Source organism: Rhinopithecus bieti, unplaced genomic scaffold, assembly GCF_001698545.2.
Source record: "Rhinopithecus bieti isolate Rb0 unplaced genomic scaffold, ASM169854v2 scaffold_1618, whole genome shotgun sequence".
Taxonomy (NCBI): domain Eukaryota; kingdom Metazoa; phylum Chordata; class Mammalia; order Primates; family Cercopithecidae; genus Rhinopithecus; species Rhinopithecus bieti.
This window is the reverse complement of record NW_016803937.1, coordinates 636,753-660,097: the sequence shown is the minus strand read 5'-3', so window position 1 is coordinate 660,097 and position 23,345 is coordinate 636,753. Positions and strand designations below refer to the sequence as shown.

The following is a 23,345-nucleotide window of genomic DNA, read 5'->3' as shown; positions in this document are numbered from 1 at the left end:
CCCCAGGTATGGGAACGACAGGCATGAGCCACTACCCCGGCCTCTCTTAGCTTTATCTCTGTGACACGTTGTGATATAATCGCTTAGTGGACACGTTGAGATTTGTGACCAGTTGGCAACAGAATGCACTGGGAACACAACTTGCTCACATTTTAGAGATCAGGGCTTTGTTTGCACCTGCCCAGCTCCACGGCACGTACACAACAACTGGAGCTGTACTTCTTCATGGGCTGTTTTTACCTCTCATGGGCCTGGGTTGGATCATTGGACACAAAGTTGTGTCCACAGAGGAATAAGTAGCACCTTCTTTAAACTGTGTCCCACTTTGGGTTTCTTTCTTTCTTTTTTTCTTTTTTTTTTTTTTTTTTTTTGAGACGGAGTCTCACTCTGTCACCCAGGCTGGAGCTGGAGTGCGATGGTGGGATCTCGGCTCATTGGAACCTCCACCTCCAGGGTTCAGACGATTGTCTCGTCTCAGCCTGCCAAATAGCTGCGATTACAGGCGTCTGCCACCACCCCCAACCAATTTTTGTATTTTTAGCAGACATGGGGTTTCATCATGTTGGGCCAGGCTGGTCTTGAACTTCAACCCTGACCTCAGGTGATCCCCTCGCCTCAGCCTCCGAAAGTGCTGGGATTGCAGGTGTGAGCCACCGCACCCAGCCCCTACTTTGGGTTTCTGATTTATCCCTCAGTGAACAAGCATCCCAGTCCATTTTTTGGGTCTGATCTCCTTGGCTCTGCTCCTCCCAGTTTTTTTAAATTGTGGTGGAATACCTTTTTTTTGTTTTTTTGTTTTTGAGAAGGAGTCTCGCTCTGTTGCCCAGGCTGGAGTGCAGTGGCGCCATCTCGGCTCACTGCAACCTCCACCTCCAGGGTTCAAGTGATTCTCCTGCCTCAGTCTCTTGAGTAGTTGGGACTACAGGCACCTGCCACCATGCCCAGCTAATTTTTTTGTAGTTTTGATGAAGATGGGGTTTCACCATGTTAGCCAGGATGGTCTCAATCTTCTGACCTTGTGATCCACCTGCCTCAGCCTCCCAAAGTGCTGGGATTACAGGCGTGAGCCACCACACCTGGCTGGAATACCATTTTTTAAGTGTACAGTTCAGTGTTAATACATTCATGTTGCTGTGTCATAACCATCACCACCATCCATCTCCAGGACTTTTTCAGCTTACAGAACTCAAACTCTGTACCTATGAAACGACTTCTCATTCCTCCCACCAGCCTCCCGGCACCTGCCATGGTGTTGTCTCTGAATGCTGACTAAGTACCACATACAAGTGGAATCATACAGTATTTGTCCTTTTGTGACTGGTTTATTTTACTTAGCATAATGTCCTCAAGGTTCATCTGTCATCAGGATTTTTTTTCTTTTTTTGGACAGGATCTCACTGTCACCCAGGCTGGAGTACAGTGACATGATCATGCCTCACTGCAGCCTTGACTTCCTGGGCTCAAGCTGTCCTCCTGCCTCAGCTTTCCACGTGACTGGGATTACAGGCATGCCACTTTGCCCAGCTAACTTTATTATTTGTAGAGACAGGGTCCCACTGTGTTATCCAAGCTGATCTTAAACTCCTGGGCTTAAGGAATCCTTCTGCCTCTGCCTCCCAAAGTGCTGGGATTAGAGGTGTGAGCCACCATGCCTGGCCTTCTTCCTTTTTAAGATTGAATAATAAGTACGGTTGGCTGATGCCTGTAATCACAGCACATTGGGAGGCCGAGGCGGTTGGATCACTCGAGGAATTGGAGACCAGCCTGCTCAACATGGTGAAACCCTATCTCTACTAAAAATACAAAATTAGCTGGACGTGGTAGAGCACGCCTGTAATTCCAGCTGCTCGGGAGGCCAAGGCAGGAGAATCGCTTGAGCCCAGGAGGTGAAGGTTGCAGTGAGCTGAGATCACACCACTGCACTCCAGCCTGGGTGTCGGTACGAGACTTGGTTTCACAAAAAAAAAAGAAAAAAAAAAACTGACTACTCTTTCTCAGTGTGGAGTGGCCGCGTTGGGTGTATCCCTCATCTGTGGATGGACACTTGGGTGGCTTCCACCGCCAGGCAGTTGTGAATAGAGTTGCTGTGAACAGGGGCGTAAAACTGCTTGCAGTTCGTTCGCAAGTAGCCTGGCAGTGGAGTTGCTGACAACGTGGTGGTTGTGTGTTTCATCTTTCAAGGAGCCGCCAGGCTGTTTTCCACAGTGGCTCTGCCGTTTGACTTTCCCACCAGCAGCATGGAGGCTTCCGGTTTCTCCACGTCCTCACCAGTACTCTGTTCTGTTTTTTTGGTAGTAGCCATTCCAGTGGGTGGGAGGTAACATCTTCCTGGCTTTTAATCTGCCTTCCCTGAAGGTTCGTGCCGGGCTGTCTTTTTTCATGTGCTCAGTAGCTCATTTGTCCTGGGTCTGCCTTGAAGAAACGTCTTTTGCTCAGTTTTGAATCCTTGCAAAACTGCGTTTAAAGCGGCAAGTCTGAGTGTTGTCTGTGAACCCCTGGGAGTCCTTGAGACCCTTTCAGGGGACCCTGAGGTCAAAACTATATTTATTTAATTTTTTTTTATTTTATTTTACTTTTTTGAGACAGTCTCCCTCTGTTGCCCAGGCTGGAGTGCAGTGGTATGACTGCTCACTGCAGCCTCCGCCTCCCGGGTTCAAGCGATTCTCCTGCCTCAACCTCCTGAGTAGCTGAGATTATAGGCACAGGCCACCATGCCCGACTAATTTTTGTAATTTAGTAGTGACTAAATTTTGTGTTTCAGTTGGTCAGGCAGATCTCGAACTCCTGACCTCAGATGATCCACCCACCTTGGCCTCCCATGCCACTTTACTTCATGTCTGTGCTGTAGTAGTAAGAATTGTAATTTAATTAAATCTTACACTTGAGTACAGGTGTTTTATTTATTATTATTTATAAGATCTTTTGTTTTTTTTTTTTTTTGAGGCGGTTGCCTGTCAAGCTTGCCATGTACTAGGGAGTGCAGTGCCGATCTCGAGCTCAACTGCAAGCTACCTGCTACCCAGAGAAGTACTGAATGGTTCACGCCATTATCCATGCCATCAGCCCCCGAGTAGCTGGACTCGGACGCCCTGCACCTATTCGCCCTAGGCATTATTTTGATATTTTAGTAGAAGACGGGGTTTCACCATGGTTAGCACAGCAGATGGTCCTCTGATTCGTCCATGACTCCTTGTGATTCCGCCTACCTGTACTAGGCCTGTCAACAAGTGCATGGATATACAGGCTTGAGCCACCGCGCCGGGCCTATAAGATCTTTTAAAAAAACTTTATTAAAGTCATATTTATGTGCCATGAAATTGACCCATTTTAAGCATACAGTTCCATGATTTTATAAGTACATCCTTATGATAAAATTGAATTTATAAATTAGGCACAGTAAGAGATTAACAGCAATAGCCAATCATAAAATAGAGCAGTTGTAATAAAAATGTGAATGTGGTCTCTCAAAAGAGCTCACTTTACTGCACTCAGCCATCTGATGACATAAGATGAAATGCTCCCTTGATGACACGGAAGCCCTGCCACGTGGCATTGGGCCCCTCGTGACCTCCTGCTGATGCATCAGCAGGAAGGTCATCTGCCCCCAGTGATCCTGGGTCACAGCCACAGTGAGCACAGCACCGCCGTGCTCCCAACGGTTGTTGGTGGCCAAGAGGGCTGCTAGATGACTAGTGGGCAGTTAGCGTCGTGGACAGCGTGGATCTGCTGGACAAAGGGATGATTCGTGTCCCAGGTGGGACAGAGGACGGCACAAGATTTCATCATGCTGCTCAACACAGAACATCATTTAAAACTTAGGAATTATTTTTGGAATTGTCTATTTAATATTTTCAGACCACAGGTAACTGAAATTGTGGAAAGCCAGAAAGCAGAGGAGGGGTCCTACTGTGCATGTCTCTTAGTACTCAGCATGGCGGAGTGGCAGCGCGAGTAGAGCCCCTGCCAACACTCAAGTCCAGCGGCCTCGAAGGGCAGCACGTGCAAGGCTTGAGCTGCAGCTGACCCTGCGCACTCTCCGTGGAGCACACATTCATGACAGACTGGCAGACATGCCAGGGCATGCAGGTCCGGGTCCTGGCAGGAGCAAAGTAAGCCTGTGGCTGCAAGGGGAACAACGGACAGTGTTAGCAGTAGTAAAATTGAAGCTTTCCGCTGAAAATTGGTTTGTGTGCTCACCACCTTCTCCGTGTGTCAGGACTTTCTCAGGTGACCATTGCTGGATGTCACAGAATCATGCCTTTGTAAAAGACCCATTCAAAGTTCAAGACAGACTAATGGATTTTAGAGAAGCCAAGCTGGGAAAGGGTGATGATAGGATTCGATTGCAGCTCACTGTAAGGAGCTTTCCCGTGCTGAGTGCGGTGTCAGGAAGAAGCTCTCAGCACATCTGAAAAGGCTTTTAGATGCCCCTCCCTTGCTAGCTGAGTCTCTAAGTGGGTCTGTAATGTCCTCTCCTGCTTCAGCCACAGCAGCCCTTCGTGGCCGATCGCACACAGATGGGAGGCCAGGGGTTTTCCAGGGTCAGCATTCAAGGGATTCGCAAAAAGGCAAAGAATGCCGCTCCTCTCACCAAGTGTTTTAAACTAGTTTCATAAATATTGGTTACTATCTATCAGATACCTTGTTGTTACTCAATAATGAGTTATCTTTAAAGGCCTTTCTCGGGGCCAGGCGCGGTGGCTCAAGCATGTAATCCCAGCACTTTGGGAGGCCGAGACGGGTGGATCACGAGGTCAGGAGATCAAGACCATCCTGGCTAACACCGTGAAACCCCGTCTCTACTAAAAAATACAAAAACTAGCCGGGTGAGGTGGCGGCGCCTGTAGTCCCAGCTACTCGGGAGGCTGAGGCAGGAGAATGGCGTGAACCCGGGAGGCGGAGCTTGCAGTGAGCTGAGATCCGGCCACTGCACTCCAGCCCGGGCGACAGAGCGAGACTCCATCTCAAAAAAAAAAAAAAAAAAAAGGCCTTTCTCAATTTCTGTTACCATTATACGTGTCAATAGAAATGACCCATGTGAACCAAGGAAACAGTGAATGGATATTTACTGTATTCAAAATCAGAAGAGACATTTAAAGATTTTTCATGTGGGCTGTACTGGAGCATGAGCTGAGCCTCACTTCCTGCCGTCTCTGTTTAGTTTTGGATTTTCCACGTTTCCTGTCTGTTTCCTGTCTGTTTCCCTGATCCAGTTTGGGTTTGTTGCTGCTGAGCATGCAGGTTCCCTTTCTGTAGTTACATTGTTCAGTGAAAAAAAGCGAGGTTCAACACAGAGCATGATATATATTGTCAGGTAAAAGGGGGAATGATTGATGGATGGAGCCCCAGTACATTCATAACTGCCTCTGGCAATGGCCATGGGGTAGGAGGTCGACTTCACAGTGTACCTTTTAGAGTGGGTGGATATTTTTTATTTACAAGTATTTCATTTTATTATGAAATATTCCATATATGTAAAATAACACTATGTTTACACAGGCATGAAGATTAATAAGATAATAAAATAGTTGGCCGGGCGCGGTGACTCACGCCTGTAATCCCAGCACTTTGGGAGACCGAGGTAGGCGGATCACCTGAGGTCGCAGGCTCAACACCAGCCTGACCAACATGGAGAAACCTCATCTCTACTAAAAATGCAAAATTAGCCAGACGTGGTGGTGCATGCCTGTAATTCCAGCTACTCGGGAGGCTGAGGCAGGAGAATCACTTGAACCTGGGAGGTGGAGGTTGCAGTGAGCTGAGATCATGCCATTGCACTCCAGCCTGGGCAACAAGAACAAAACTCCATCTCAAAAAAAACAAAAACAAACAGTTGCTACTGTGCTGACATTCTAGTTAAGAAAAAGACCATCATCCTGCCTCGAAGCCAGAAATAGTATTAGACATTTCAGCAGTGAAGGAGCTGCCTCCACCCCGCTCCCGCGGCCTCTGTCTCTCCTTGTCCTCTCTGGCCTGAGGCCATGTCTTTGTACGCAGTATCTGCAGGACTCTCTTTATGCTGTTAGAATCACAATCCACATACATTTTAGGTTTGAAGTCCCAGTTAGAAACAGAAGAGTATACAGTTTGTATACCAGAAGATATTTATTAATTTTTTTTTAAACAAATTGCTTTTTAAATTGTGAAAGTAAGGCTGGGGATGGTGGCTGACACCTGTAATCCCAGCTCTTTGGGAGGCCGAGGCGGGCAGATCACCTGAGGTCAGGAGTTTGAGACCAGCCTGGCCAGTATGGCAAAACCCCATCTCTACTAAAAATACAAACATTAGCTGGGCGTGGGGGTATCCACGTGTGATCCCAGCTACTCGGGAGGCTGAGGCAGGAGAACTGCTCGAACCCACGAGGCAGAAGTTGCAATGAGCCGAGATCGCTCCACTGCACTCTAGCCTGGGCGACAGAGCAAGACTGTCTCAAAAAAAAAAAAAAAGGAAATAAAGTAATATGGACTGGCAGAAGTCAAGAAAATAAAATCTAAAGCCCCTTCCCACATTCTCAACAGTTGGGTGTGTTCCTACACAGATAAAAGTTCACATTTTAAAAAGGTGGATGGGACAGCAGTGTTCTTTTTGCCTGACATCTGCTTTAGGTGTGTTCCAGCTAGAGGTGCAGGCCAACTGTGCTGCTTTCCAGAGCCATCTTCCCCTTTACTCTGGCCAGGGGCAGGGCAGTGCTCAGCACCCCCGGGCAGGTGGCCCCCGAGAGCTGAACACTGTCACCCACTAGCGTCTGGTGTCTGGCGGCAGCCCCACGCTCACCTTCTCGGCTTGCTGTTCGGTGCTTGCTGCTTTGTTCTCTTCTGCCTTGTTCCTCTTTTCTCCCCCTGCCAGTATCAGTGAGAAAGGATCTTTTTTGACAGCAGGTTCGTAGGTGATGTCCTAAAAATTTTTGTAAATAGAAGAACAATAACATTTAGCCACCACCCAGATATATATTCTAGATGAAAAAGTAGTACAGAGGCCGAGTGCAGTGGCTCATGCCTGTAATCCCAGCACTTTGGGAGGCTGAGGCGGGTACATCACAAGGTCAGGAGTTCAAGACCATCCTGGCCAACATGGTGAAGCCCTGTCTCTACTAAAAATATAAAAATTAGCCGGGCATGGTGGTGTCCACCTGTAATCCTAGCTACTCAGGAGGCTGAGGCAGGAGAATCGCTGAAACTCAGGAGGTGCAGGTTGCAGTGAGCCAGGATTGTGTCATTTCTCTCCAGCCTGGGTGACAGAGCAAGACTCCATCTGCAAAACAAGAAAAAGGAGTACAGAAAAGCTGTGGTTTCTGTTGTCAGCACTTTTCTGTACTTGGACATTTTTTACAATGAGCTTTTGTTACTTGTTTAGTTACACACGTGATTTGGAATACTGCATGAGTATTTTCTTTTTTTTTTTTTTTTTTTTTTTTTTTTTTTGAGACGAAGTCTCGGTCTGTCACCCGGGCTGGAGTGCAGTGGCCGGATCTCAGCTCACAGCAAGCTCCGCCTCCCGCGTTCACGCCATTCTCCTGCCTCAGCCTCCTGAGTAGCTGGGACTACAGGCGCCCGCCACCTCGCCTGGCTAGTTTTTTGTATTTTAGTAGAGACGGGGTTTCACCATGTTAGCCAGGATGGTCTCGATCTCCTGACCTCGTGATCCGCCCGTCTCGGCCTCCCAAAGTGCTGGGATTACAGGCTTGAGACACCGCGCCCGGCCTGCATGAGTATTTTCAGAGGCAAATCATGAAGAGCTCTGTGGTGTGTTGAGTCTCTCTTAGTTGTATGACTGCGTAGTCGGTTTTTCTTTCAATCTCTCTGAGGCTCTGGATTTTTGAACCCCCTGTAGAATAACATTTCCCAACCTCTTTTGTTTTGTTTTGTTTTGTTTTGAGATGGAGTCTCGCTCTGTCACCCAGGCTGGAGTGCAGTGGCGCAGTCTTGGCTCACTGCAAGCTCCACCTCCCGGGTTCACGCCATTATCCTGCTTCAGCCTCCCGAGTAGCTGGGACTACAGGCGCCTCCCACCATGCCAGGCTAATTTTTTGTTTTTTTTTTTTTTAGTAGAGGTGGGGGTTTCACTGTTAGCCAGGATGTCCTCGATCTCCTGACCTCACGATCCTCCCGCCTCGGCCTCCCAAAGTGCTGGGATTACAGGCGTGAGCCACTGTGCCTGGCCTCCCAACCTCTTTTGACTCATGTGTGATCTCTGAAATGCTTTTAGAAATTTTAAAAATTACTTTGTCATTTTTGCATTTCCAGATAAGCAATTTTAAGTTTACTTCCTTTCATGTTTAATTTGGATTGACATTGTTATTATGTTGTGTTGAGTTGGTTTTAATGCAAGCTTAAGTATTCATGATGTTTAAGATTAAAATTTTAAATGATTTAAAGTCTAACTGTATGTTAACCCATTGAAAAAATTTCTAAAATCACTTAGATACTATATGCCATATTTGGTTTTAAACAATGTGTACATGTTATTTATTCAAAAAAGTACATTTTTAAAAAGTGATTCAGTAATTAAACACTTAGATGTCTTACATTCTGCACTGAAAAGTCGAGGTTTCCTTTACTAACCCTGATGTTCTGGTGAAGATGAAGGATTGTGATTGTTATTTATGAGCAAAGTGTAAAAGCTCTGTTTAAATTCCAGAAATATCTTGAAATGCTCTGTGAGAATTTTCATAAGAGAAATGCAGATGTGCAGAGGTGGCCAAGGGCACCCTGAGCACACCTGCAGGCTTCTGATCGTTGTTAATGCTTCTCATTGATGTCTATTTCAGCACAAATACAGTTAACATCCAGTTGTACCTAGATGAGCCTGGGCCAGGGCTGGAAGCAAAGCTCTGGGGCTTTTCTGGTTTAAGGGGAAAATTAGTACTCAGACAGTTGGTATGCATGAACTCTCCACAAAGTGACGTTGAAACGGGCGGTTTCCTGTGACCAAGGCGCCATGGGTTCCTGGCAGCCTCTGGGGAACTGCTGTGCCTGGGCAGGTGCAGCTGCCTGGCTCAGCCTCTCCAGGCTTATCCCACCCACCTCCCCGTTCAGTCCCCACTGCTGTGTGGCTCACCATCAGGCCTGGGTAAACATGGCCACTGCCCTCTCCCACCCCCAACCCCAGCAGCTGCCCTTGTGCAGTTAGGCTCTTGTGGACCCTTTCTGATCTCACTTTTGTTTCCGTAGGGAACTGTACCTGGGGAATGAATTGTAGGTTTATACACCCTGGAGTGAACGACAAGGGGAACTACTCCCTAATCACCAAAGCCGATCCCTTCCCGCCTAATGGCGCCCCGCCTCTCGGACCTCACCCGCTGATGCCCGCCAACCCTTGGGTGCGTGATGCCTCTTCTTTCATTGTTAGCACATCAGCCAGCTGAGCTCTGTCTGAATCTCAAGCTTAAGACAAGTCGCTGTGCCTTAGCGCAGGCTCAGTGCCCCCTTTCAGCTGCTTCTGTTGTCCCGAGTGGAAGCAGGCCTCGGCTTTCTGGGGATGGAGTGAGGCTTGGTGGAAGGAGAGCGGCCACACACGGCCAGCTTGTGTTGTTTTGATGTTTTTACTGTCTGGTTTCTCTGTACACTTGAAAGTTTTACTTTCTCACCTTCTCCCTTCTCATTTTTCAACAGGGTGGGCCGGTAGTTGATGAAATTTTGCCTCCACCCCCTCCAGAGCCCCCAACAGAGAGTGCCTGGGAACGAGGACTCCGGCATGCAAAGGAGGTAACAGAATTCGGCAGAAATCCTTACAAGAAAGATGCTATTACAGGCGTGGTTCTTGACAAAACTGGGATTTCCTCAGTCCAGAGACAGCCATGGAAAGCCCCAGAAAAAAAGCTCTGAAGTTAGGGGTCGGTTTCTGTGGTGTCTTTTTGTGTGTGTGTGTGTGTGTGTGAGAGACAGGTGTTTCACTCTTGTTGCCCAGGCTGGAGTGCAATAGCCCATCTCGACTCATTGCGGCCTCCACGTCCCAGGTTCATGCGATTCTCTTGCCTCGGCCTCCCAAATAGCTGGGATTACAGGCATGCGCCACCAGGCCCAGAAGGATGGAGAATTATATCTAACTGTCTCAGGCAGCAGCCCAGTAGGCCAGGAAGTTCAGTCCAGGGCACACCCACTGTCTTCATGGGGCTGGATCAGCACTGGGCCCCCGACTGGCGCTGCCCAGGAGCACAGGGTGCCGTCTCCAGCCACTCACAGAAAGCCTGGTGAGGCTGCCCTCACCGCACCGCCGGGATCTGCGCCTCATGTTCCTGAGACTCGGTGCTGCTCTTCTGGAGAGAGCTTGGGGCTTTCTGGCCCCGTCACTGCACACTCCCTCCCTCTAGGCCCATGTTGGCCCCAGTGTATGAACTTAAGCTCTGGGAACCACTCTGCCGGCACCCAGCCCCGCTTCCTCATTTTCCTGGTCAGCCTCTCTGCTGGGAAATGATGGACAAGATGTTCCTCCTCTCTCCCTCGGCATGTCACCTCCTTCCCTCTGAGACTCCAGCCACTCCACGTGCTGCTTGTCACTGAATAACTGAACCGTGGGTTCAGTTCCAAGGGTAGTTGAAGGAAGTGATGAATGCCTCACGTGGGCACACGGAGGCTGGGGGCAGCTGTTCATGCAGGGACGGGCGCAGACTGCCCTCCCCAGAGAGATGCCTGTGCTGTGTCCGCCCCTCACCCTCGAGCCCTTGCAGCCTGCGGCTCCTGCTCCTGGGGGGCTGCTGCAGTCGGGTGGGGCGGCCCCTTTTGTGTTTCCTACCAGCGACGCCCAGCATTCCCCTCCGTGTTGACTTCTTTCTTCTTACAACGGTAGGTTTTAAAAAAAGCAACTATCCGAAAAGAACAGGAGCCTGATTTTGAAGAGAAAAGGTTTACGGTGACCATTGGCGAAGACGAACGGGAATTTGACAAAGAAAATGAAGCTTTTCGAGATTGGAATTCTCGGATCCCGAGAGATGTCAGAGACACAGTGTAAGGAATGGCCCCGCCTGCCCCTCCGTTTCCTCCCTGCCTGCGGCCATGTCCGGTGCCCCAGGGTGCCCTCGGCTGGGGCCCAGCCCCACTTGCTGGAGTCGCAGTGACATGCCTGGGAGCATTCAGCCATGGTCCTCACAGCTCATCTCAGCTTTTTGCTTCTGGGAAGGAAGCGTTGCGGCTCTGTGCTGTGGGCCTCGACGGGCAGCGCTCACACCATTGTGGTTCCTGAGCTCTGAGAGTTTTCGCCACTGTCCTCCAGGCCTCTAGAGCCTCACAAGTCTGTGTTTCTGGCTCCTTACCCCTCCCCACATTACCCAGGAGCCAGGAAATGTGTGGAGGTTGCCATAAGCCAGGAGCATAACAGCTGCAGCCTCTTCGCTGTCAGTGCTGTTTTGTCTTCACTGCTTGGCTCCTTCAGGGCATTGATGGCTGGTCTTTTTTTTTTTTTCTGGGACGGATTCTCACTCTGTCGCCCAGGCTGGAGTGCAGTGGTGCAATCTCGGCTCACTGCAACCTTCGCCTCTGTGGGTTCAAGCGATTCTCCTGCTTCAGCCTCCCAAGTAGCTGGGACTACAGGTGTGCACCACCACACCCAGCTCATTTTTGTATTTTTAGTAGAGATGGGATTTCGCCATGTTGGCCAGGATGTTCTTGAACTCCTGACCTCAAGTGATCCGCCCACCTCGGCCTCCCAGAGTGCTGGGATTACAGGTGTGAACCATTGCGCCTGGCCCATGTATGCCTGGTGTTTAAAAATCCTGTCTTACAGAAGAAGTGCCTAGGTTGAAGGGTGGAAGTCAGACCTTGGGAGGATTGCGTGGCATGCAAAGTGCTGTTTACAAAACTCTGCCTGTGGGTGGCACAGTGAGGTTCAGGGCGAGGAAGTGGATTATAATTCTCTCAGATCTGAATTGGCGCTCCATTATGCTGAGACTTTAGCAGCCCTGTACATTTCTGGTAGCTATTAGGGAATCATAATCACTATGATTTCTGTCTGGAGTGATAATAAACGGCGCACAGAAAAGGAAGGCGTGCAGTGCGTGCACTCCAGGATTCGGTCCTGTTGACTTGGCCCTGCAAGGCCCTTCTCAAGGCCTTCTTGCTGCGAGCAGGCTCCCCTGGGCTTTCTGCCTGCAGGAGTTGGGGAAGGAAGCCCCAGTGGCCCACACCTGCCCCAGAAGGTGACAGCTTAGAGGTTGAAGGGATAGGTATTTAAAGACTTGGTTAAAACGTGTACATTTTCTCATGAAATTTCGTGTGGAATGTCAGATCATAGAAAGATGCATTCGAGTCAGAACTCTGCAGGATCCCCGGGGGTGTCTCCTGAAGCCCTGGAGGCCTTTGTGTTTTGTTTTGTTTTTTTTTTTTTGTTAGATGTACCTATCGTGTTTCCTGCCCCAGAGCTCGTGCGCACGGAGGACTCTATAAATATGTGTGGGGAGTTATGGGATGATGGATTTTAGAACCTGGGTGTGATCCTTGACCCTCTATTTCCAGTTTCCCTGACTGGAGCAGGGACCTGAAAACTGCCTGCTTGGAAGCGGGTCGGCAGGTCTCTGAGGTTTTTTGGAGTGCCCTCTGTGTGTGTTTTGTGTATCAGTGTTGGTTACAGAAACAGGTGTCTCCCGTCCTGGCACCAGGTGACAGAAGCTGGCTCCTGGCTCCCTAGCTTCTCTCCCAGGAGCCGGTGTCTACACTTCAGGACCCCCAAATGCTAAAGCCTCGGCAGTCAGGGCTGAAAGGTTTTCATTGGTGTCTGAGAGCCAGGTTTTTCCGTATGTTTGTATTTTGTTTGTTTTTATAGTGTGGCCTCTGCATGTTACAGTTAATCTGCGGCCTTTTGTGCCAGGCCTCCCCTGAGACCTGGTGAGTCAGGACTTCTGGGAACAGGGTCAGGGTGCATGTGTCACAGTGACGAGGTGCCCTGGCTGTTTCTGATAGACACAGTGGGAAGAACTGTCAGTCAACGTCCTGCCAGGAGGGTGGAGACCACCCTATGATTGTCACAAAGAGCACCTAAGGGAAAGTTGGGTCCACCCGATGGCTGCAGAGGAAAACAGTGAGTGGAGGGAGCCAGTGTGGCTGGGCTGCTGAGACCCAGAGGGAGGGAGGGAGCTGCGCTGCAAGCTCAGGCGTCCTGGTGCGTGCTCTTGGCATGAGTGGCTCCCCTTGTCACCCAGCCTTCTCAGGCCTACCCGTGCCTGCTGCAGGCTGGGCCTCACCTGGAACAGCTGGCAAAGCAGGCCACAGCTTGTAGGGTGTGCAGGAGGGTGGCTGGCAGCCCAGTTGGCCATCAGGCTCCGGGGCCCTAATGGCACAGAAGAGGCCAAGCCAGCAGCACTCACATGCTGGAATCCGGCTGCATGACAGGCTTTGCATCCGGTGCCCCTGGCCTGTTTTGGGTCACAGCAGGCCGAGGTCAGGGCCATGTCCCTGCTGCACAGGTGAGGAGAATGCAGCCTGGATTGATAGCTGTGACCTCCTGGCGTGGCGCCTCAACCTCAGCCACGTCTGTCCCGGCAGTATGTGAGAGGTCAGGTTCTCAGCCCCACCCCAGACAGACTGTGTCTGAAACTCCAGGGAGAGCCCAGCCAGTGGTTTGTTAAAAACAAACCCTCCAGGTAATTCTGATGCATATTAAAGTCTGAGAATCATTGATTTTAAGTAATTCCAGGGACATAAACCCTCTAAAGATACCACGTCATTTTATTCCCTAATGTTGAGGGTTTTCTGTTGGCGTTTTGAGATGAGGTCTTGCTATGTTGCTCAGGCTGGTCTCCAACTCCTGGACTCAAGCCGTCTTCGTGCCTGAGCCTTCTAAGTTGCTGGGAATATAGACGTTAGCCATCTGATGTTGAGTTTTGCAACTAATTGTCACATAGAAGCACCTTCATGCAGGCAGGCTTTGCTTACTATAGGATGGAGCTCTAGGTACGTCATTGTAGAACCAGTGGACTATGATGCCTGTTCGAGAAGTCTTCAGGAAATAGTCTGGTACTGTATAAAGGACAAGAAAATTGTTTTTCCTTTTGTTGTTGTTGTTGTTTTCCTTTTGTTTTTTTTGTTTGTTTGTTTTTTTGAGACAGAGTCTCGCTCTGTCGCCCAGGCTGGAGTGCAGGGGCGCCATCTTGGCTCACTGTAGGCTCCCGGGTTCACACCATTCTCCTGCCCCAGTCTCCTGAGTAGCTGGGACTACAGGCACCCGCCACCACACCCAGCTAATTTTTTGTATTTTTTTTTTTAGTAGAGACAGGGTTTCACCGTGTTAGCCAGGATGGTCTCGATCTCCTGACCTCGTGATCCGCCCACCTCAGCCTCCCAAAGTGCTGGGATTACAGGCGTGAGCCACCGCGCCCGGCCTGTTTTTTCTTTATATCTCTTTTGGAATTAAAAATTCACCTAGCAGGATCACTTAGTAAAAATAATACTTTGCAGCCGGGTGCGGTGGCTCACGCTGTAATCCCAGCACTTGTTTTGAGGGCCGAGGTGGGCGGATATGCCTGGAGCTCAGGAGTTCGAGGACCAGCCTGGGCAACATGGTTAAAACTCTGTCTCTACTATTTATATTGATATATATATGTATATTTTGCAGGGCATGGTAGTATGCTCCTGTAATCCCAGTTACTCGGCGGAGCTGGAGAGGCAGGAGAATTGCTTGGAACCTGGGGAGGCGGAGGGTTTCAGTGAGCCAAGATTGTGCCGCTTGCACTCCAGCCTGGGCGACAGAGTGAACTCCATTATCTTGCTTTATTTTAGTTTATTTATTTGTTTTTTTTTTTTTTTTTTTTTTTTTTTTTTTTTTTTTTGAGACGTGGCAATGTGCGCTTGTAATCCCAAGCTACCTCAAGAGGCTGATGGGTGAAGAATCTCTTGAAACCCGAAGCCCCACCACTGGCTCCCCTCCACTCACTGTTTTCCTTCAGCATGGGTGGAGCCAACTTCTTAGGTGTGGAGCGGCGAGCGGCAAACGACACTCCAGCCTGGGGTGACAGAGTGAGACTCTCAAAAAACCAAAAGCATAAAAACTCTCACATATGTAAGACTTAAGAAATGACAGCAGGCGCGGGTGGCTCACATCTGTAATCCCAGTCAGCTTTGGGAGGCTGATGCGGGAGCAGATCACCAAGTGGCTCAGCGAGGAGGTGAGACCAGTCCTGTGCGAACACCGTGAAACCCATCTCTACTAAAAAAAAGAATACAAAAAAGATTAGCCCTGGGCATAGGGGTTGGGCGGGCGCCTGTAGTTCCCAGCTACTCGAGAAGGACTGACGCATGAGAATGGCGTGAACCCGGGAGGCAGAACTTGCAGTGAGCCAAGATCGTGCCACTGCACTCCAGTCTGGGCAACTGAGTGAGACTCTGTCTTTAAAAAAAAAAGGAGAAATGTCATCTTTTCATAGGGCTGCTGGGGATGCTATACCCAGAATGTTCTACAAGTCCAATAGGGACATGTGACCCAAAGACACGGGGGGCCTCTAGTGTGCACAGGATGTCACCTGTGAGAAATGCGGTCGTCAGTAGTAGCCCCACCGTGAACAGAGTTTCTGGTTAAATCAGCGTCAGGCTGTCAGGCCATGGCCAGGGCCACGGACTGGGCCCTGCCAACTTCCCATACGCCCCCAGCACAGGAAGTGGTGCGGTGCCAGTGTATTAGAGATGGGAGTGCAGGCTGCTGTTCTTTGGAGTAGGATGTCAGGCTGGGATACAGAGAAACCAGAACAGTAATTTTCAAAAAGCACACTCCCTTTCCTCAGGTAACAGGTCTACCAGATGCTGGTCGAGCACCTCCTTTGTCCCAGATGCTTACCTGAGAGAGTACAAGTGGATTTACCTGGGATTTGCTGGTGCTCTGTAGGGAAGCCCCTGAGTGAGCAGGGAGGGAGGGTTGGGCTACCTGGAGAGTGAGACAGGCTTGCTCCACATGGGCAAGCCCACAGTCCCACAGACTCTGAGGGCAGATGGGTGTATGTGTGCCCAGGCATTGCCTGTGGCCTCTTCATGCCTTCGGGGACCTCATCCCCTGCCTTCACTTTCAGTAGCCAACATTGCAACAGGAAGGTGGGCAACAGGCAGGTGGGCACCACCCAGACCATGCTGGGTGGGGTGAGGGACAAGAGGCAGCAGGGGGCTGCATCACTGCTCCCTTTGTGAACTGCCTGGGACCCTCCTTTTCACCTTGGGTCTCTGCAGCAGGCAGGGGCATGTGAGCACCTGACTCCCACCCTTTGCAGAGCACAGCCTCCCTCCACCTGGGTTGAGGTCAGCACAATTTCAACCTGAATTGTACAAATGCAAGCTGTGTTTCATTGTGTAATATTGCATAACCCTTAGATTAAAAGTGGGTCATGTTCGACATTTTAGAACTTTTTCTAGTACTTTTTGAGCTCCAGTTTCCTTGTCATTGAAATGAAATGGTTAAACAAAGTGATCTCCAAGCTCCAAACGTCTGATTGTTACACGTTCTCTAATTGCTCAACTTTTCACCTGCCATGCCTCTCCCTGGGCAGGGCTGTGGGCAGAAACCACCTGCCTCTGGTAGGCGTGTCCAGTGGTTCCTCTTGACCAGGACCTCGGGTTCTCCCCTCCAGCGAGGAGTAGTCCACTCCACGTGCCAGTGCTGAGCCTGACACTGCCCAGACCTCCGGGGACGCGGGGTCTCTGGAGTGCAGAATGCATGTGTGTGCACAGGACACTGTTGGTGCTGGCTGGTTAAGTGCTGACTGCAGAATGAGGCGCGAGCCTCCCATTTGCTGCGAGCCAGCTTTGCCCAACCTTGCTTGATCACAGAACCCTTTTCTCAAAAGGCCCATTAGCATTTTGGATTCCCTAAAACAGTTTGGGAAGTGTTTGTGCAGACCATGATACTGCCCAGTAGCATTTATTTTTAAGTTGAATTAAATACCCTTCCAAATTCATTTCAAGAGTGTTTCAGAATTTTTCACGATGGTACTGAGGAGTCCGTTGTTGGCATGGTTGCAATTCCCGGTGGCGTGCTGTGGTGACACGCTCTCTAGAACGCGGTTGCGGTAACTGCGAGGTAGGCGTGCTGTGGTGGGCACGCGCTCTTCTAGGACGAGGGATGCGGTTCCCGAAGGTGGCGTGCTGGGTGGCACGCTCTCTAGGAATCTGGCGGGTGTGCGGTTCCCGTGTGCGTGCTGTTGCCTGGCACTCGCTTTCTCTACGAACGCCGGGTGTCGGTTCCCTGGTGGCGTTGCTGTGTGGCACGCCTCTCTGATGCAGGTGCGGTTCCTAATCGGATGGCGTGAGCTGTGGTGGGTCTCGCTTCTCTGGAACGCGGGTGCGGTTCCAGGTGGACGTGCTGTGTGGCACGCTCTCTAAACGCGGGTGCTGGTCCGGGGTGGCGTGCTGTGGTGCACGCTCTTAGAACGCGGGTGCGGTTCCCGGTGGCGTGCTTGTGGTGGCCGCTCTCTAGACCCGCGGTGTGCAGGTTCCCGGTGGCGTAGCTGTGGTGCACGCTCTCTAGAACCTGCGGTGCGGTTACCCGTTGGCAGGCCGGTGCTGTGGTGGCACGGTCTCTAGAACGCGGGTACGGTTCCCTAGGTGGCGTGCTGTGGCGTGCTGTGGTGGCACGCTCTCTAGAAAGCGGGTGCGGTTCTTGGTGGTGTTTGTGTTGACACGTTCTCTAGAGCGCATGCTGCGGAGCAGATGGTTCTGAGGCAGCCTCGCTGAGGAAATGCTGTGTGCCTCATTCCTATCCACTCACCCACGACTTCCAGAAAGCCTGTAGGAAAGAGGCCTTTTCGTTTTGCTTAAGTGCAGTTTCCCAAAAACAAATTTGCCAGCACAGCCCTCTTGTCAGAGAACACACACCCTCACACTCATTTTGGGAAAGGCTTTTCTGCCCTCCTGGGCTCATGCAGTCCTCCTGCCTCAGCCCGCCAAGTAGTTGGGGGCCACAGCCGTACGTCTCCAGACCTAGCTAATTTTGTATTTTTGTAGAGACGAGCTGTCTCTACATGCTGTACCTCGCATGCTGTCCAGGCTTCCTCTTCTTTTTTGTGTAGCATGATGTCATGTCACCACAGGTCTCTACAGATGTTTACTGAGTATCGTAATTCAGTGTGATTTGAGTAGTTGCACATTCGATTGAATGATGTCGGACTGATTGGAACGAACTGAAGCTGTGTCCTTGGGGAGAGCCAGTCCTAGGCCATGTGGAGAGTTGAGGAGATGACCTCGAGGGTGTTAGTGGCCACCCATAGCTGGAGCCACCGCAAGCCATGATGCCTCAGGTTCCCACCCAGTCTACCCAAAGCAGAGGGTTGACCTGGGGCTGAGGCATACCCTGCAGGGGTGTCCAGGGACCTCCTCTTGCTAGTGTACACTTTGTTTCCTCTGCTCTGCAGGAAGGGAGGTGCAGAGTTGTGGGCCCCACCAGGAGTTTAGAGCAGACCCCACCACCCTGTGCGCAGTGGGGAAGACAGCCTGACCTTCCCAGCAGCTGGACAGTTGACCCTCCCTGTTCGAGGAAGAATCCCCTCTGTCCCTGAGACGCCACCTCTCTGGGCGTGCCTGGGTCTGTGTCTGGACCTCTTGCCTGCTGCTTCTGGCCGCCGGTTTTCATGTGCTGCGATGGCACTGGCTTAATTATACGGGCTTTTTAGGATGTTTAATGTCTCAGAGGTCGTGTCTGGCATGTCTTCATTTCCAGGGTTTTCTTGGCTGGTCTTGGGGTCTGATGTTTCACGTGAACTTGGGTGTCAGCTTGTCTGGCTCCGGAAAGAAGCTCATTGGTGTTTTTGCTGGGATTGTGTCACATTTATAAGTCAGCACAGGAAGGACTGACTTGTGGGCGATTCCGAGCTGTCCTGTCCCAGTGCAAGAGGCGTCTCCCCGTTTATTCACACACACTTCATGTCAGGTGTCTCCATTTATTCACAAAGGTGTCTCTCCACTTATTCACACACTCTTCGTGTCTCTCAGGCATCTCCCCATTTATTCACGCACGCTTCGTATCTCTCAGGAATGAGCTCTGCACATTTCTGGTGAAATATGTTAATATTTTATTCCTCAGTATTTTTTTCTTCTTTGTTGCTATTGTAAATGTGATTTTCTCCACTCTGCCTTCTAACTGGTTATAATCTGTGTCTATGAAGACACTGATTTCTATGTTAATTTTTTTAATCCTCTGCCTTTCCAAGTTTCTTTTTTGTTTATTTGAATTGGCCATCAAGTCTCTGGGTTTTCATGTGTAGTATCATATCATTTTGCAAATCTGAGCTCGTTTTGCTCCTTGTTTTTGTGTTCTTGTGCCTCTAGTGGGCTCCCCTTGTCCAGTCAGGTGGTGCCTCCACACAGGGACAGGTGGTTGCGGAGACTCCTGGGGGAGCTCCTCCTGTTCTCCAGTGAGTAAGGTGCTGGCTTTAGTTCCAAAGTGTGTCAGTATATTTTTATCATGCTAAAGTATCACTTCCTTGTTTGTTTGTTTAATTTTTGAGACGGAGTTTCACTCTTGATGCCCAGGCCGGAGTGCAATGGCACGATCTCGGCTCACAGCAACCTCCGCCTCCCGGGTTCCAGTGATTCTCCAGCCTCAGCCCTGTGGGTAGCTGGGATGACAGGCATCAGCCACCACACCCAGCTAATTTTGTATTTTCAGTAGAAACGGGGTTTCTCCGTGTTGGTCGGGCTGGTCTCAAACTCCCGACCTCAGGTGATCCGCCCGCCTCGGCCTCCCAAAGTGCTGGGATGACAGGCATGAGCCACCGCGCCCGGCCCTCACTTCCTATTTTCTTGAGTATTTTTGTCACAAAGACTATTGAATTTTGTCAGACGTTTTGTCATCTGCGAAAAGAACCTTTTGGCTTTTGGCCTGCTCTTCTGTGTGGTTTGTGGATGGATTTCCTGACCTTGATCTAACCCCGCACTCCTGGAGTAAACCCCACTGCGCCACGGCCTGTTCCTTTCTGTCCCTAATGTTAATGTGGTCTTTTGATACCAGTGTTCCTAAGTGATGAGAGTTCTTTTTCATTGGCCCTTTTCAGACTCGAGCCTTATGCGGACCCTTATTATGACTATGAAATTGAGCGGTTTTGGCGTGGCGGACAGTATGAGAATTTCAGGGTGCAGTATACAGAAACAGAGCCGTACCATAATTACCGAGTAAGTATGACTTAAATATCCAGATATGAACTTCATGATCTGTTCATTAAAGTCATCCCTTTTTATTTATAGTAAAAAATATAGGGCTTTATATGAGCTTATAGAATCAGCACAGTGTACCAATTTCAAAACCAAATTGATTGTTATGGAGAACTAATTCAGAGCCAGCGATTAAATCAATGGTCATTTGAACAAGGACTTGCCTGAAAACTGGTTCTTGCTATAGTTTTGGGGGGTTTTTTTGGTTTTTGTTTTTTGTTTTTTGAGATGGGATCTCACTGTCACCCAGGCTGGAGTGCACTGATGCAATCGTGGCTCACTGCAGCCTCTACCTTCTGGGTTCAAGCGATTCTCCTGCCTCAGCCTCCTGGAACCACACGCATGCACCACCATGCCCAGCTAATTTTTTGTATTTTTTTGTAAAGATGGGGTTTTACCATGTTTCCCAGGATGGTTTTGAACTCCTGAGCTCAAGCAATCCACTTGTCTCGACCTCCCAGAGTGCTGGGATTACAGATATGAGCCACTGTGCCTGTCCTGGTTTTTTCTTTTTCTTTCTTTCTTTTTTTTTTTTTTGGAGATGGAGTTAACTCTCTTGCCCAGGCTGGAGTCCAATGGCATGATCTCAGCTCACTGCAACCTCCGTCTCCCAGGTTCAAGTGATTCTCCTGCCTCAGCCTCCTGAGTTGCTGGGATTACAGGTGCCCACCATCACACCTGGCTAATTTTTTGTATTTTTAATAGAGATGGGGTTTTGCCATGTTGGTCAGGCCGGTCTCAAACTCCCTACCTCAGGTGATCTGCCTGCCTCAGCCTCCCAAAGTGCTGGGATTACAGGTGTGAGCCCCGGAACCCAGCTCGGCCTGGTTTTGAAAATGAGATTTGCCAGTATACTTAATGATGCCTGTGTCCAGGGGTGCCTGTGTCCCCCGATCGGGTGTGTCACTCTTCCCTGCCCCTCAGTGATCCCGTTTAGGATGTGGCGCCTGTTCTCATCTACTTCAGCCAGCTTGTTAAGTGTGTTCCTGCGGGCCTGCTGCACCTCACTGCTCTCATGGAAGACTGGTCTATACTGAGATTTCCTCCCTGGAAATCTCCCTGGTCTGAGCCTCAGTTTAGCGTGTTGATGAATTAAGTGCTTCAGACTGTGAGTTCCTCATCTTAGCTGTTAGGGTGATTTGACGAAGTGCTCTAGGGAAGGGTCAGTTAGAAGCTGCCGTGTAGTTCCTGCTCTGTGACTGCGGGGACAGTCATGAGCTTTGAGGACCAGGTGCAGCTGTCTCCTCAGGAGCCCATCAGGGTGAGCTCACCGAGAGGAGAGGGCCCTGTTGTGCCGGAGAAGTCCCCCTGCTCGATCCTCTCGTGCCCCGTCTCTCCGTAGAGCAGCTTCCTCATTGCAGGTGGGCTGCAGGGTCCTGCTCCCTACCCCTGGGCAGGGTACCCTGGAACGTGGGAGAAAGCCCCAGGAATCCCTTTCCACTGCGTTCCTCTCTGCTGTGTCCGAGGGAGGGGCAGCAGGGAGGCTGGGGGTACACCCCACATCTCCCCAGCAGAGGCCTCAAGCCTGAAACCCGTCAGGTGCACTGTAATTGGACTTTATTCAGTTTTAACATTGAATATTAGAGCAAATGAATGAGTAAGAGCAGAGAGACAGTTGGAAAGGGCATCTGAGGATTGTACTAGAAGAACAGGAGCAGCCTTTTGGATGCCCACTCTGCTCCAGAGGCAGGGCATGTGCACTGCCGTGGCTGCACCCACCTGGGACAAGCCTGGAACTCCCGTCTCTGGATGGACGAATGGATTTGCCCAGGCCACACAGCAGAAGGCCATCTGTCCCAGCAGCATTGGGCTGTGACTGCAGAACTGCTGCCTTGAGTTAGTCTAGAATTGGCGGTTGGGATGATTTCACTCCTAGTTCGTGTTCGCTCTAATTTGGCATCTGACCCGGTTTTTGACGTTGTGTTTTAAGGAGAGAGTTGGGAATTAGATCTCCACTGGAGGGTGCTCCCTCATCCTGCCTCTCTCTTGCCATCTCCTCTGTACTCCACCACAGAGTTCAGTCATAGTCGTGTGCACTTGGCGTTTTGTGTGTAGGTTTGTGGGGTTTAGGTGTGATTTTGTGACACAGATTGCGTGGTGTTGGAGCCAGGGCTTTCAGTGCCTCAGTCACCCAAATAATGCACTGTATCCCCATGTGTTTGGCTTTTTAACAAAGGAAAGGGAGCGGGAGCGAGAGAGAGAGAACAGACAGCGCGAGCGCGAGCGGGAGCGGGAGCGGGACCGAGAGCGGGAGCGCCGGCAGAGGGAGCGTGAGCGAGAGCGGGAGCGTGAGCGCGACAAGGAGCGGCAGCGGAGGAAGGAGGAGTGGGAGCGTGAGCGAGCCAAGCGGGACGAGAAGGACCGGCAGCACCGTGACCGCGACCGGGAGAAGGAGCGGGAGAAGGAGAAGGGGAAACCCAAGCCCCGCTCCCCGCAGCCACCAAGGTAGACCCTGGTTCCTGAAGCCCCGGGGTGTGGGGGAGGTCCGGCATGCAGCTCTGTCCCTAGCCCCTCGACCTGCGCTTCCACTCTGCTGCCCACAGCTCTGGAGCCCACGGAACGAGTGCAGGCCCATGGCCGGAACCCATAGTTCCAAACCCAAAGCTCTCCGACACTGGGCCTTTCTGTAAAACTCCCAAGGTGGTGACATCTGCCCTGAGCTCCTGGGAGGCTGTTCTTGTTCTAGGGGATCTCACTGATGTGAAAGTGCTTACAGTCCACATGCAAACATCAGTGTGCTTTAACAGACACTGCCCTTGTGTACCACGCATGGTGTGTAACTCACACCCTGGGCACCATGTTACTGTTCTCAGGAGAGTTCTGAATTCCAAAGTACGCCTGGCCCCAGAGCTTGGGACTGGGCTCAGGTGCTGTGGGCTGTCCGTGTTGCTGGCCAGGGTGAGGCACTCCAGCAGCCGGCATGCAGGGGAGGGCTGGGGGGCTGCCGTTTCCTGCTTGCCACTTCCTTTGTGGAGTGGGTGCCTTGGATGCAGAATGATCCTTACTGCCAGCTGCTGGGGGAACAGCCAAGACCCATGAGACAGGCAGGCGCTGGGGCTCAGGACAGCTGTTTTTTTCCTTCAAATATACTTGACTATTAGAGCAGAATGGATGGGCCTCAGTGGATATTAGAGTACTGGATGATGTTTTTTGTGGGTGTTTCTTACAACTTTATTGAAATATAATTCATGTACCATGCAACATATACCCATTTAAAGTGTACAATTCATTGG

The 23,345-nt window shown here is 50.5% G+C and overlaps 1 protein-coding gene across 8 annotated transcripts in view; it reads left to right on the top strand.

Moving 5' to 3' along the window:
• Nucleotides 1-23,345, top strand: part of ZC3H18 (zinc finger CCCH-type containing 18) — a 68,361-nt gene that overhangs the window by 20,741 nt on the left and 24,275 nt on the right. For all 8 annotated transcript variants that reach the window (XM_017859899.1, XM_017859891.1, XM_017859875.1 and 5 more), the window contains 5 exons: nt 9,172-9,320; nt 9,613-9,705; nt 10,787-10,944; nt 19,956-20,073; nt 22,289-22,557. In XM_017859899.1, coding sequence (XP_017715388.1) covers nt 9,172-9,320; nt 9,613-9,705; nt 10,787-10,944; nt 19,956-20,073; nt 22,289-22,557 — 787 coding nt within the window. The remainder of the gene's footprint in view (nt 1-9,171; nt 9,321-9,612; nt 9,706-10,786; nt 10,945-19,955; nt 20,074-22,288; nt 22,558-23,345) is intronic.